The sequence below is a fragment of the Eriocheir sinensis genome, chromosome 6, assembly GCF_024679095.1.
Source record: "Eriocheir sinensis breed Jianghai 21 chromosome 6, ASM2467909v1, whole genome shotgun sequence".
NCBI classification, from domain to species: Eukaryota; Metazoa; Arthropoda; class Malacostraca; order Decapoda; family Varunidae; genus Eriocheir; species Eriocheir sinensis.
The window spans coordinates 21,677,770-21,692,076 of NC_066514.1; the positions used below are offsets into that span (position 1 = coordinate 21,677,770).

General features: G+C 43.2%; 1 protein-coding gene and 1 long non-coding RNA gene across 3 annotated transcripts in view; one reads left to right on the plus strand and one right to left on the minus strand.

Moving 5' to 3' along the window:
- The window catches only part of LOC126990141 (uncharacterized), a 27,977-nt gene extending 22,890 nt beyond the window's left edge, over positions 1–5,087 (plus strand). The window contains exon 2 of the long non-coding RNA XR_007744044.1: positions 2,774–5,087. This is a non-coding gene — a long non-coding RNA (uncharacterized LOC126990141). The remainder of the gene's footprint in view (positions 1–2,773) is intronic.
- Positions 2,680–14,307, minus strand: LOC126990113 (putative nuclease HARBI1). 2 transcript variants are annotated; one of them, XM_050848672.1, is made up of 5 exons: positions 14,055–14,307; positions 12,649–12,730; positions 9,208–9,409; positions 5,720–5,941; positions 2,680–4,691 (listed from the first exon to the last, which is right to left on the minus strand). In XM_050848672.1, the coding sequence occupies exons 1-3, from the start codon at positions 14,096–14,098 to the stop codon at positions 9,209–9,211; spliced, it is 327 nt and encodes a 108-aa protein (XP_050704629.1). In that variant the 5' UTR covers positions 14,099–14,307; the 3' UTR covers positions 2,680–4,691; positions 5,720–5,941; position 9,208. The 2 variants fall into 2 exon arrangements, with proteins under 2 accessions (XP_050704629.1, XP_050704623.1); XM_050848666.1 differs by lacking the exons at positions 9,208–9,409; positions 12,649–12,730; positions 14,055–14,307 and having other exon boundaries at positions 2,680–2,896; positions 3,835–4,691; positions 5,720–5,940.

The following is a 14,307-nucleotide window of genomic DNA, read 5'->3' on the forward strand; positions in this document are numbered from 1 at the left end:
ACACACTATGTCCTATGGCTTTGAAATTTTAGTATGATATTTGTTGGTGTAAATGTATGACATTCTGTGAATTTCGTGAAATTTGGGTGAATGTGTAGGGGAGACTCAAAAAAGCATAAAATCTTCTTTTTGTTTCACAAACTTTAGTTTTTAGTTAATTGCTTTAAAAAAAAAATACCATAGAAACTTTGTATATATATCTACATTTCTCATTTTGTAAATTTTTTATTTTGTGTTTTGGCTTCGAAAAAAAAATTTATTTATTTTTTCACAAATTTTATTTATTTATTTATTTTTTTTTTTACAACAAAGGAGGCAGCTCAAGGGCACAAAAAAATAATAAAAAAGCCCGCTAATCGCTGCTCCCATAACAGAATCAGAAGAGGTAGCCAAAAGCAAGGTCAAATTCGGGAGGAGAGGTGTCCTGATACCCTCCTCTTGAAAGAGTTCAAGTTGTAGGCAGGAGGAAATACAGATGAAGGAAGATTGTTCCAGAGTTTACCAGCGTGAGGGATGAAAGTGAAGAAGCTGGTTAACTCTTGCATAAGGGGTTTGGACAGTATAGGGATGAGCATGAGTAGAAAGTCGTGTGCAGCGGGGCCGCGGGAGGGGGGGAGGCATGCAGTTAGCAAGTTCAGAAGAGCAGTCAGCGTGGAAGTATCAATAGAAGATAGAAATAGAGGCAACTTTGCGGCGGAATTTAAGAGGTAGAAGACTATCAGTATGAGGAGGAGAGCTGATGAGACGAAGAGCTTTAGCCTCCACTCTGTCCAGAAGAGCTGTGTGGGTGGAGCCCCCCCACACATGAGATGCATAATCCATATGAGGGCGGACAAGGCCCCTGTATATGGATAGCAACTGCGCGGGGGAGAAGAACTGGCGGAGACGATACAGAACGCCCAACCTCGAGGAAGCTGATTTAGCGAGAGAGGAGATATGAAGTTTCCAGTTGAGATTTTGAGTTAAGGATAGGCCGAGGATGTTTAGTGTTGAAGAAGGTGACAGCTGAGTGTTGTCAAAGAATAGGGGATAGTTGTTTGGAAGATTGTGTCGAGTTGATAGGTGGAGAAATTGAGTTTTTGAGGCATTGAAGGACACAAGGTTCCTTCTGCCCCAATCGGAAATGATAGCAAGGTCTGAGGTTAAGCGTTCTGCAGCCTCCAGTCTGGAGTCGTGTACTTCCTGTTGAGAAGGTCTTCTATTGAAAGAAGTTGAATAATGCAGAGTGGAGTCGTCGGCGTATGAGTGGACAGGACAGTTTGTTATGGAAAGAAGATCATTGATGAATAACAGGAAGAGAGTGGGTGATAGGACAGAGCCCTGTGGAACGCCACTGTTGATAGGTTTAGGGGAAGAGCAGTGACCGTCTACCACCGCAGAGATAGAACGGCCGGAAAGGAAACTGGAGATAAAGGAACAGAGAGAGGGATAGAATCCGAAAGAGGGCAGTTTAGAAACCAAAGACTGGTGCCAGACTCTATCGAAGGCTTTCGATATGTCGAGTTCAACTGAGAAAGTTTCACCGAAACTCCTAAGAGAGGATGACCAAGAGTCAGTTAAGAGAGCAAGAAGATCGCCAGTAGAACGCCCCTTGCGGAACCCATACTGGCGATCAGATAGAAGGTTAGAAGTGGAAAGGTGCTTTTGAATCTTCTGGTTAAGGATCGATTCAAAAGCTTTAGATAGACACGAAAGTAAAGCTATTGGGCAGTAGTTTGAGGGATTGGAGCGGTCACCCTTCTTAGGCACAGGCTGTACAAAGGCATACTTCCAGCAGGAAGGAAAGATAGATGTTGATAGGCAGAGACGAAAGAGTTTGACCAGGCAGGGTGTCAGCACAGAAGCACAGTTTTTAAGGACAATAGGAGGCACTCCATCAGGTCCATAAGCCTTCTGAGAGTTGAGGCCAGAGAGGGCATAGAAAACATCATTAGGAAGAATCTTAATAACAGGCATAAAGGAGTCAGAGGGGGGATGAGTAGGAGGAATATGCCCAGAATCGTCCAAGGTGGAGTTCTTACAGAAAGTTTGAGCGAAGAATTCAGCCTTAGAGACAGATGAGACGGCAGTGCTGCCATCAGGGTTAAGGAGAGGAGGGAAAGAGGAAGAAGTGAAATTGGAGGAGATATTTTTGGCTAGATGCCAGAAGTCACGGGAAGAATTAGAAGAAGCAAGGTTTTGACATTTTCTATTTATAAAAGAAGTTTTGGTAAGTCGGAGAATAGATTTGGCACGATTCCGGGCTGAAATGTATTTGACAAGGCTTTTGTAGGAGTTGTGGGCACTTCCAGGAGTAGTTTCATGACCCTGGCAGTAGTTTGACCCTTCCTCTGTACCATGAACCTGAAGAAACACTCATTAGAACCTGACTGACCCCCTCTTTGACCTTTGGAAATAGCTGATGTTAGGAGTGAAAGTGTCTCATAATACCGACCCATGTCACTTCTTCCTTAACCTCCACCTGCAATGGCTGTCCTTAATCTAATAACTGAAGGTAGAGTTGGCAGCGCTGTGTACGGTACTCATCAAAGAGCCTCAGTACCCTGGTCAAAATACCGAGGCACTGTGGCAAATGTTGAGCAGTGTATTTATGTGGGTACAGGTAACTCTCGATTTACGCAAGTATTGTGTCCTTGAAGAGGTCGCGTAAATCAAAAACAATGTAAATCAAACAAGAGATAGGTTTGTACCTTTATTGCCTACTGTATCACTCTGACTCCTCTTGTGGTTCCTCCTCTGGCTGCCCTTCCCCTCGTGGTAGCACAGCAGCGAGGGTGTTGTTGTTGTTGAGTAGCGTGGCAGCGTGGGTACTGTATTGTTGTTCAAGTGGCGTGCAGGAAGAACTGAGCTCAGCTGTGTGGCCATGGCACCGTGTGAGTCCAGTTGCGTGAGACATCTGGTGGCCACACCATAAAATATCGCGTATAAGTGAAAAAAACGTGTAAATTAAACATTTATTTGGATTTTGGACCCCACATTATTTCAAAAACACGAAAACCAAACTCGTGTAAAGCGGGAGTTACCTGTACTATTAACAGCCACAAAGACAAGATGGCCCAGATAATCACCTTGAAGGAGGCTGGCCATGAAACCAAGGAATTAAGTGAGGTGGTTGGTGTTGCCAAGTCAACAGTGCAGCATTGGCGTGCTGTACATCGCAAGGAAAATAATGGCAAGTTACCCGAGCCTAGTAAAAGCTCTGGTTGTCCCTGGAAGATGTCTGTTAGAGCTGTGAATATGGAAGAGACTCCAAAGAACACTGTCATATTCACAGCCCCAACAGACATCTTCCAGAGACAACCAGAGCTTTTACTAGGTTCTGGTAGCTTGCCATTATTTTCCTTGCGATGTACAGCACACCAACGCCAAATTGTTGACTTGGCAACATCAACCACCTCACTTTTTTCCTTGGTTTCATGGCCAGCCTCCTTCAAGGCAATTATCTGGGCTATCTTGTCTTTGTGGCTTTTAATAGTATAGGCAATACTTAACCCGGTAGCAGCCCCCAGGGATCATGTTTCTTAATGGTCCCTCCAAGCGAGAAAAATTTGAAAAAATCACCCCTCACAAAAACCATTTCATAATATATATCAAAGCATTTGTGATCAGTTTATGCATCATCTATTTTTTTGGGTTTAAATCATGGCACAAATTTGTCCCGTCGCTGCTCCATGGTAAAGCCACAAATTTGGCCCGTCGCTGCTACATGTAAAAGCACAAATTTGGCCTGTCGCTGCTACATGGTAAAGCCACAAATTTGTCCCGTCGCTGCTCCATGGTAAAGCCACAAATTTGGCCCGTCGCTGCTACCGGGTTAAAATCAACTTTCATTACCTGAACAACACATAGGAATAAGATTTAAAAAAATCTCTCTATAATTATAGCTCTGCATGCATCTCCAGGGCCTCCATCATCTCCAGCAATTATGTTGATGTTGTTTTGTTCAAGTTCTTCCTCCGGCATGTCAATGGGGAGCTTGTTAAGGATGGCAATATTGTGCAGGATGGCACATGCTGTCACAATTTTCTTGGAAGTTGAGAGTGCTGTTCTCATAGGTGTTGAAAGGAGACCAAACCTTTTCTTCCAAATTCCAAATGTTTTCTCAATTAAATTTCTCGTTTTGATGTGAGACTCATTGTAATGTTCTTCCTTGACAGTTTTAGGAACTTGAATGGGAGTGAGAAGGTAGTTTTTACATGGGTATTCTGAATCCCCCAACAAGTATCCTCTATACTGCCCTCTCTCCAGGGCAGCACACAAAGCAGATTCACTGAAGATGTGGGCATCATGAACACTACCCGGCCAGTTGACAACCAGATTCGTGAAGAGCATGGATGAGTTACATACACCCATCACATTCAATGAAAAGAAGCCTTCCCTGCAGCGGTATAGTTCTGCATCTTGTCCGCCTGGACTTATGATAGGGATGTGTATGCCACCCACACATCCAATAACTCCAGGCATGACAGATATCTGAGCAAACTGTTGCATGGCATCCTGTTCTTCAGCAGGACTGGGGAACTTTATGTAGTCCACTGCTAGCTGGCAGATTGCACTGGTCACAGTCTTAACACAGGTAGAAACACTGGGCTGTGACATATCACAGCAGTCCCCCATGTCAAGCTGCAAACTCCCAGTGACATAGTAGCGCAGGGTTACCAACAGCTGAAGATGTGGTGGGATTGCAAGCCCTGTGTGAAAGAAGAAATAGAGATTACAGTATTGATACATGACAATTTGTTTTGATGCAACCATTAGGATACATGTTACTGTAGCTAAATGGCAAATCATCATTTACACAGCCCAAATCCATGGCAGTTTTGCATCTCTTGCTCAAACACACAGCCTCTGTACGAAAGAGTTGTTCTATTTAGATTCATCCAGTGGATGACTGTTTTATTCTACATCTCAATCCATTCATAACAGAAACTCATGTCAAAGTTGTGTCAAGAAATATGTGGCATTGCATTGCCTGTTTCAAATCTCCACTATAATTTTCCTGTGTATCATTATATTGATTTTATTTGTGAATGAAACACACACTGGTGGATGAAATATATATGTATTAATACACATCTTTCGTCTGCCACTGCAAGCTTTATTAACATCAAGAGGATCATGTCAGTGTGATTTTCCCGGTGTATCTAATGATCTTATGTTTTGGTTCTTGCACAACTGACCCAAACTCCTTATTACGTAGTAGGAAATGAAAATAAAGTCATACTTACGGTATGATGATTTCCATGATAGAAAAAAAAATCATGGATATATATGTAGATATATGCTCACTTTGCAGAGAATATTTAGAGTGCATTTGCGATGGACCTGTGACTGTGGGACCTGGTATGAATGAGAAGCTAGCACGACAGCCTCTGTGTATGGTTAGGCTTGAGCAAAGGGACATTAGTCTTGCAAGCCACAGGTTCACTAGGTCTGATTAACCCGGTAGCAGCGACGGGCCAAATTTGTGGCTTTACCGTGTAGCAGCGACGGGCCAAATTTGTGCCATGATTTAAACCCCCCAAAATAGATGATACATAAATTGATCACAAATGGTTTGATATATATTTTGAAATGGTTTGTGCGAGTGATGATTTTTTCTCATTTTTCTCGCTTAGAGGGACCATTACGAAACTTGATCCCTGCTGCTACCGGGTTAAAATGGTTTTAAGTATATTTTTATCTTTTCAAACAGACCTATGAGATATTTTCAGCTCACCTCTTTTACTGGCTGACTTTGGCAATAGGTGCTGGATTTTTGACAAGAGATCCACGGTGGCTTGCTTGGAGAGTCGATAGCGTTGGAGGAACTCCTCTTCAGAGTAAATTTCCAAGGGATCCCTACGGGTCTTGAACTTACGGGTTCGCCTCCTGATGGCCAGGTCTTCCCATTCTCCCAAATGAGCCACTTCACGAAGAAGGTGTCTGTAGGCTGCCATTGCTGTGAAAAAAGAAAGAAAATGTGAAGAGAGAACGGATAGTTTTGAATCCAAGGCAGCTGGCTGCCTTACGATTGGCTGAGTTCTGATAACATGCTTGTGATTCGCTGAGTCCGATGACATATTGACGGTACTCATCCAAGCAGTGGCCTCTTATGACAAAACGAAAGCTTTGTGAATCTGAAGTCAACGTTGATAGTTAAATCATTAGTTAGTAGCTTTTACCGTGCAGCATTATCGCGCATCTCTGTGAATCTCGCCCCAGCACATGAGATCACGGTCAATCAACCACTAGTTTCTCAAGAATTTTGTAGAGATTCAAAGTCGGCTGCATTTCACAGGAAACTCACTGAAATTTTAGTCAGAAACTCATTCACCAGCGTGTCTGTTATTTTCTCGTGAGGTCGGTAAGTTGTGGTCACAAGAAGAAGAAGAGTGTATCAGCTGCCTGGTCAGTAGCTATCTGCATGTTTATTCCAGTACCACAATGAGTTCCAAGAAGCTAGATAAGTGTGGAGTAATCAGGTTGAGCAGGTCTTGGACTTGAGTCTTGTCCAAGTGTAGCCACTGCCTCATTGTGTCTAGGTCCTCACTGTTATGTATGTTCTTGTAGCATTTAACCCTTTCCTTGATAAGCACTCACAACGAGACTATTCCCTCAGGTTAGCTTGGGCACCCCAGCGGTGGAAGGGGATCTCTTTTAACCTTCTTGACTCAAAGAATGGTGAAATCAAAGTGACACTGACATGATGACTGCTGGTGGTGTGACACTGACAGAGAGGAGGGGCAACTAGGGGAGAGAGAGAGAGAGAAAGTATTACACCACCATATACTATATATATATACAATTATATTAAATTAACACCATCCCATTTCCTCTCTAAATATCTAAATTTTCCCATATACATACCCAGAAATATATCGCCACCCGTACTCTAAGGGTTAACTGCTGTATCTCAAAAACTATTCATCACAGCTACAAAACAAAAACACCATTGGAAAGAGGAGGCCAAGACCTATAAGATTTGGTTATGTAAGCCTCTCCTGCAAACGTACAGGCACGTTCAGGGGGTGTTTTTTGTTGTCAGTGTGACTGGCACTCGCAGCGAGCTTTTAGCACCACCAGCAAGTGACGCTAGTGCTCGCTCTTTTAACCTCTGTATCTCAAAAACTATTCATCACAGCTACAAAACAAAAACACCATTGGAAAGAGGAAGCCAGATCTATAAGATTTGGTAATGTAAGCCTCTCCTGCGAATGTACAGGCACGTTCAGGAGGTGTTGCCTGTGAAGATGTACATTTATACGTGCGAGACGGTCAGCCATAAGGCAACTACTGAGTACATCTCTTGATGATGGGGTGCTGGCCAATTGCCAATTGTAAAATTTACAACTATTTTGTCAAAATATCAGTCATGTGATAGGTGAAGCTATGCAAAAATGTCGCTATGTTGGACAACAACATCCACCAGTTGCTCGTCCGTAGATTTTCCGCGTTAGGCTAATATGGTTTTCCACCAAAATTCGTGGAAAACCCACTGAATTGACAATGCTGTGGTGTGAGAAATAGTGTTGGAACACTCATACGCGGGAAATTTGAGTGCGATTGGAGCTCACAGCGAGTGTTTAGCACCACCGGCAAGTTACGCTAGTGCTTGCTGCGAGCGTTTAGCAACAAAAGGGCTAATGGTAGCAAGCTGTAACACACTCTCCCTTTGTCTCCGAGCTAACCACTCACGAACCAACAAATGCTTTCTCTTCATTTTTTTCTTTTTCTTCAGCAAACACCACAAAGCAAACTCTGCTATGTCTGGATCCATTGTTTGTTTTGCTTTTCAACTGATATATCCCAGAATGCAACAGTCTTCTATGTGACCAAACTTGAGGATTAATTCAAGGCAGAAAACTGTCGGGAGATAACTTCGATGGAAAATTCCTGGTTTGTGTGACCGCGTCTTTAAGCTGCTGGTGTCACACTGGGCCTTTTCCTACAATCGCATTGGCGATAGGGGCGACCGGCAACTCCAACTTTACTGGGTGTGCATCACACACGGCCAAGGTCAGTTGTCGGTATTCACAACGTAAACAAAGCAGTCGCCCTGTATCGATTAAATAGTAAACAAAGCAGCTCTGCCAGTCTACTTTACGAGTTTCTTGGTTGGCCATTTTCCACAGTACATATTTTGAGATAACAAAGGAGTAAAGTGGGAAAAAAGGTCAGCTTCTCCATGGGCCGGAACAAATAAGCGCTTTTTCAGTGTTTTCAATACCCCGAGTTTCGCAATCCGCGAGTTTAGCGCTATGCCTGCGGAACGAAGCAAGCGTGAAACTCGGGAGGGCACTGTATTTAGAGAAAACAAGGGAGTAAAGTAAAAAAAAAAAAAAAGTCAGCTTCTCTAATGGGCCGGAACAAATAAGCGCTTTTTCAGTGTTTCCAATACCCCCAGTTTCTGATCCTCGAGTTTAGCGCTATACCTGCAGAACGAAGCAAGCGTGAAACTTGGGAGGGTACTGTAGTTGCATTTGTAATCATTATCTAATAATTTAAAATCATATTTCATTCTGGGGACATCTGGGAACTATTGTGTCAAACGGGGGTGTTCTGGGTATTGGTCTCGTACCAGTAACAATAACCCCTCGGCCTACCAAAACCTAACCATCAGGGTATAAAACGCAGGGTGATTTTTTAATCTTCTTTTTTTAACCCGGTACCAGCGACGGGCCAAATTTGTGGCCTTACCGTGTAGCAGCGACAGGCCAAATTTGTGGCCTTACCGTGTAGCAGCGACGGGCCAAATTTGTGGCATTAACGTGTAGCAGCGACGGGCCAAATTTGTGGCCTTACCGTGTAGCAGCGACGGGCCAAATTTGTGGCCTTACCGTGTAGCAGCGACGGGCCAAATTTGTGGCCTTACCGTGTAGCAGCGACGGGCCAAATTTGTGGCCTTACCGTGTAGCAGCGACGGGCCAAATTTGTGGCCTTACCGTGTAGCAGCGACGGGCCAAATTTGTGCCATGATATAAACCCAAAAAATAGATGATACATAATCTGATCACAAATGCTTTGATATATATTATGAAATGGTTTGTGTGAGGGGTGATTTTTTCTCACTTAGAGGGACCATTAAGAAACATGATCCCCGCTGCTACCGGTTAAAAAAAAAGCGCATCTTATATGGTGGGAAATATGGTAATAGTATAATCAACATATCTGTATTGAACCAATGTTATTAAACCAATATTTCTATGTAACGGAATGTGATCTTACCTCAAGCAATAGTTCGTTGTGGTCCGGCCAGTGCTATGAGGCAAGGTGACGCTCGGCAAACAGAGAAGCCCATAGCACCGTCTTTGCCACTCACAGTCAGGGCCCCTCGCACTCGACTGTAATTCTCGCTGGGCACGCGTATCACTGCTTGGTGGAGATGTGGGTGGAAGGCTAGGACATCAATGGGCAAGCTGGCGGCACTCTGTGGATGAGAGAGAGAGAGAGAGAGAGAGAGAGAGAAAATATATATATAAATGATCTTCTTTCTTACACATCAACTTATTCAAAATACCGAGTGATGATTCATTTTGTTGTTCATATTTTCAAGCAAAATGCCTTGTGTGTAGCCCCACTATGGAAACCAAATGTTATTACCCATCCAAGAGCACCTTATACTCCCACCTCATCAGTTTTATTATGCCAAGTCAGATAGGAATTGTAAAGTTTCGTTTAGTCGGCGCAACATCTGTGGTCATATGCCGGAGAGAGACAGGAGGGGAAGGAATTATAGGAGAAGGGAACAGTTGGAAAGTTTCGTTTAGTCGGCGCAACATCTGTGGTCATATGCCGGAGAGAGACAGGAGGGGAAGGAATTATAGGAGAAGGGAACAGTTGGAAAGTTTGGTTTAGTCGGCGCAACATCTGTGGTCATATGCCGGAGAGAGACAGAAGGGGAAGGAATTATAGGAGAAGGGAACAGACCCCAGGCGACGGGACACAACCCCCGATCAATACCTGGTACCCATTCACTGCTGGGTGGACAGGGGCGTAGGGTATCGGAAAAGCCGCCCAATTTTTGTGAATTAAGAAGGTGATCGAGGCTTTTTTCTTTCTTTCCCATTATTTCTTTCTTCCTCTCTTTCTCTTCCTTTTATCTTCCTCTCTTTTCTTTTTTTCTCTCTATCTTTAATTTTCTCTTCCTGTCTCTGTCTTTCTATATAGTATTTTTCTTTCTAATTCTTTCTTTCTTTCTATATATATTTTTCTTTCTCTCTTTCTCTATTTCTCTTTCTTTCTTTTTCTAATTAAAAAAAAAATTTCTCATTATTTATTTCTATCTTTCTATTTTTTTCTCTTCCTGTCTTTCTTTCTATATATTTTTTCATTGTAATTCTCATTTCTTTATTTTTTCTTTCTTTCTATCTTTCCCTCTCTTTCATTTTCTCTTCCTGTCTCTGTCTATATATTTTTCATTCTAATTCTTTCTTTCTCTCTAACTTCTTTCTCTGTAGCGCCAGGTGTGTTCCGCTGCTCCGTCACCACCAATAGGCACTCCTAACATCACCGTAGCCAATCCAGGATTCAGTACGATTCCTAACTAGTAGAAGGTAACGTTATGATTGTATTTTGTAAAGAATCCTTATAACCAAAAACTAACTAAAATTATGGGTATTCTTTTTCTTGAACAGAACATTGAATAAACAACAGAACAATAATATGGAAATACGTATAGCCACCGTTGCCAGATTGTCGTACTCAGAGCATAGTATTTACTGGTTTCTGACGCCTAACTATTGCCAAGAAACATCAGGATCTAACTCTTTCAACGATAACTATAAATTAGTTTCGTTATTGGAGCCCAGGAGACAGTTTTGGGGTAGGAAGTCGGGAAATATAATTGGCTGAGTATGACAATCTGGCAAAGTTGAGGTGGTAGCTCTGTGGCCCGAGCCAGCCTATACGCCATTTTGTGGGTGTCAGATACCATAAATAGCATATTTTTACTGTACAAAGCAGGTGATGTCACTTATTCTGACTTCGTGAGCTTTCATATTTATCTATTTGTGTATATTTCATGGTGGCAAAACTTTCATTACTAGTTTCATTTTTACTAGTGACACGAATTTATGACTGTTTTTCAAAATAGAATTTCACTCAAACAAGTGAGTCAGACACCACAGAAATATTACCAGTGTGTGTATGAATGAATACAAAGATAAGCACATACTTTGATTTAACTCGAGGCTGTCTCGTGGATCATTAATAAATAAAAACAAAATATCTGGATAGGCTACTCTTTAGCCCATTACCGACTATAGCTGCCAAAAAAGTCCCTCCGCCAAGTTTGATATGTACCCCCCCATTTGGTGATTGTTAGGTACGCCTATTGAAACAAACAAATTGGAGATTACTAGTGTCAAATGAGGTGGAGGCAGAGCAGTGGGGGAAAAGTGGGCGGAAGAGCAAATCCTCATTAACCTGGTAGCAGCGACAGGCCAAATTTGTGGCTTTACCGTGTAGCAGCGACAGGCCAAATTTGTGGCTTTACCGTGTAGCAGCGACAGGCCAAATTTGTGGCTTTACCGTGTTGCAGCGACAGGCCAAATTTGTGGCTTTACCGTGTAGCAGCGATGGGCCAAATTTGTGGCTTTACCGTGTAGCAGTGACGGGCCAAATTTGTGGCTTTACCGTGTTGCAGCGACAGGCCAAATTTGTGGCTTTACCGTGTAGCAGTGACAGGCCAAATTTGTGGCTTTACCGTGTAGCAGCGACGGGCCAAATTTGTGGCTTTACTGTGTAGCAGCGACGGGCCAAATTTGTGGCTTTACCGTGTAGCGACGGGCCAAATTTGTGGCTTTACCGTGTAGCATGACGGCCAAATTTGTGGCTTTAGTGTAGCAGCGACGGGCCAAATTTGTGGCTTTACCGTGTAGCAGACGGGCCAAATTTGTGGCTTTACCGTAGCAGTGACGGGCCAAATTTGTGGCTTTACCGTGTAGCAGCGACGTGCCAAATTTGTGGCTTTACAGTGTAGCAGAGACGGGCCAAATTTGTGGCTTTACCTTGTAGCAGTGACGGGCCAAATTTGTGGCTTTACCGTGTAGCAGCGACGGGCCAAATTTGTGGCTTTCCCGTGTAGTAGCAACGGGCCAAATTTGTGGCTTTCCCATGTAGCAGCGACGGGCCAAATTTGTGGCTTTACCGTGTAGCAGCGATGGGCCAAATTTGTGCCATGATATAAACCCCCGAAAATAGATGATACATAATCTGATCACAAATGCTTTGATATATATTATGAAATGGTTTGTGTGAGGGATGATTTTTTCTCATTTTTCTCGCTTGGAGGGACCATTAAGAAACATGATCCCTGCTGCTACTGGGTTAGGCAGGAGGATGGGAGGGGGAGGAGGAGGGAAGAAAAAGATGGGAGGAAACTGAGAGAAGGAAGGCAAGAAAAGAAATACAACTGAAATAAAAAGTGTGTGTGTGTGTGTGTGTGAAAAAGATGGAAAATGCAAGAGAGAGAGAGAGAGAGAGAGAGAGAGAGAGAGAGAGAGAGAGAGAGAGAGAGAGAGAGAGAGAGAGAGAGAGATAATCTTATTGTATTTTTAATCTTAATTTTTTAATCTTAATCTTAATTTTATTGTATTTTTCTCCTGCCAAAGAGAGAGAGAGAGAGAGAGAGAGAGAGAGAGAGAGAGAGAGAGAGAGGATATTTACCTCACCAAACATCTTCAACACAGCATCTCGCATGAAGACTTGTAACATTTCTGCTGACATGTCCTTTACGTCCTCATGCTCTCTGTGGACAGTATGAGTAAAAACACATACATATTTGCATTTCTAGAATAACAATGTTGGGAAAGTTCTTATGGCTGGAAATACAGTGATTTATGTAGATCTTAAAACAGGGAAAAGTTTGGAAAGTTTGGTATAGTCGGCGCAACATCTGTGGTCATATGCCGGAGAGACAGAAGGGGAAGGAATTATAGAAGGGAATAGATCCCAGGAGACGGGACACAACCCCCGATTAATACCTGGTACCCATTCACTGCTGGGTGGACAGGGGCGTAGGGTATCGGAAAAGCCGCCCAAATTTTTCCACTCCACCCAAGAATCGAACCCGGGCTCTCTCGGTTGTGAGCCGAGTGTGCTAACCACTGCACCACAAAGCCCCAATGGGTGTTACTTTCCTCTCCATCTCCTTGATCTAAGAATAAATCAATATTAATGAAAAACAGGGTCTGTTATATTTTACAACTTATTTATTAACCAAAAGAAATACTTTTTTTCTACCTAATTTGTAGCACAAAAATGAGCAGACTTTAATACAGTGTATACATTTGTGCTTCAGAATATGTACAGTTGATGGGCAGGCAGATGTCTGGTGGTCATGAGTAGAGAGTAGAGTACTACTACAACTGAACTTTGGGGAATATTTACGAAATCTTAGCCACCTCTGGCAGAGTTAATACTTACATCATGGATTTCTTTTTAGTCCCTGGATGCAGTGCAGTCACAAGTGACTTCTGGAAAAGAGAAAAAATCCAATTCAGGGACTATTTATTGTTGAAAATAGGGAATAATATTTCACGAAAGCGTCGCCTCCTCTGGCGGCGGCCATGGTGACGGTACCGCCGACGCAGCCGCAAAATAGTTCGCAGAGGGAGGCGATGCTTTCCCGAATTATTATCCCCTATTTTCAACAATAAATAGTCCATGAATTGGATTCTTTCTCCTTTCTGGAAGTCACTTATCACTGCACTGCATTCAGGGACCAAAAAGAAATCCATGATGTAAGTATTAACTTTGCCAGAGGTGGCTAAGGTTTCATAAATTTTCCCCCAAACTAGAACAAAACCAGTCAAATAAGTGTTTTTCCTGCTGTGTATTCCCCCAGTGTGCATATGTATTGCATCCCCTGTATATTATCAAATGTGATAATCATGGTTACCGTACATCAACCAGAACATAGAAGTCTCAACAACTGGAGTGTGGTTCAAGCCAAATCCCGTCCTGCCATGCCAACGACAACACGCCTGCCCCTAAACACATGATAAAAGAAGCACAGTTTTCCGAGCATCCCCCACCTAAAAAGACAGTTGACACCCCTGCTTTGTCCTTACACTGCAATCTCCAAGTACCAGTGTGTCGGCTCGAATTTCTTCATCCTTCAACGTCTACTTCTGTCCTTGGGTCCGCGTTGCTGGCTCAAAAGTGATGCAGTGGTCACAGTCTGGCAGCCGTGAGCGTGGCTGCATAGGTCACAGCCCGCACAGAACACACACACACTTCCTGGGCCCCAACAGTCCAACACGCCCGCCCTGCCAGTGTTTACAATGTGAGGCTCCCTGGGCCACAGACTCTCCCTGCTCAGAG

Coding starts and splice junctions, on each gene's coding strand:
- LOC126990113 (XM_050848666.1), bottom strand. CDS start 5,939: ATGGCAGCCTACAGACACCTTCTTCGTGAAGTGGCTCATTTGGGAGAA. Junction 4,692..5,719: donor AAAGTCAGCCAGTAAAAGAG/GTGAGCTGAAAA, acceptor TCTTTCACACAG/GGCTTGCAATCCCACCACAT.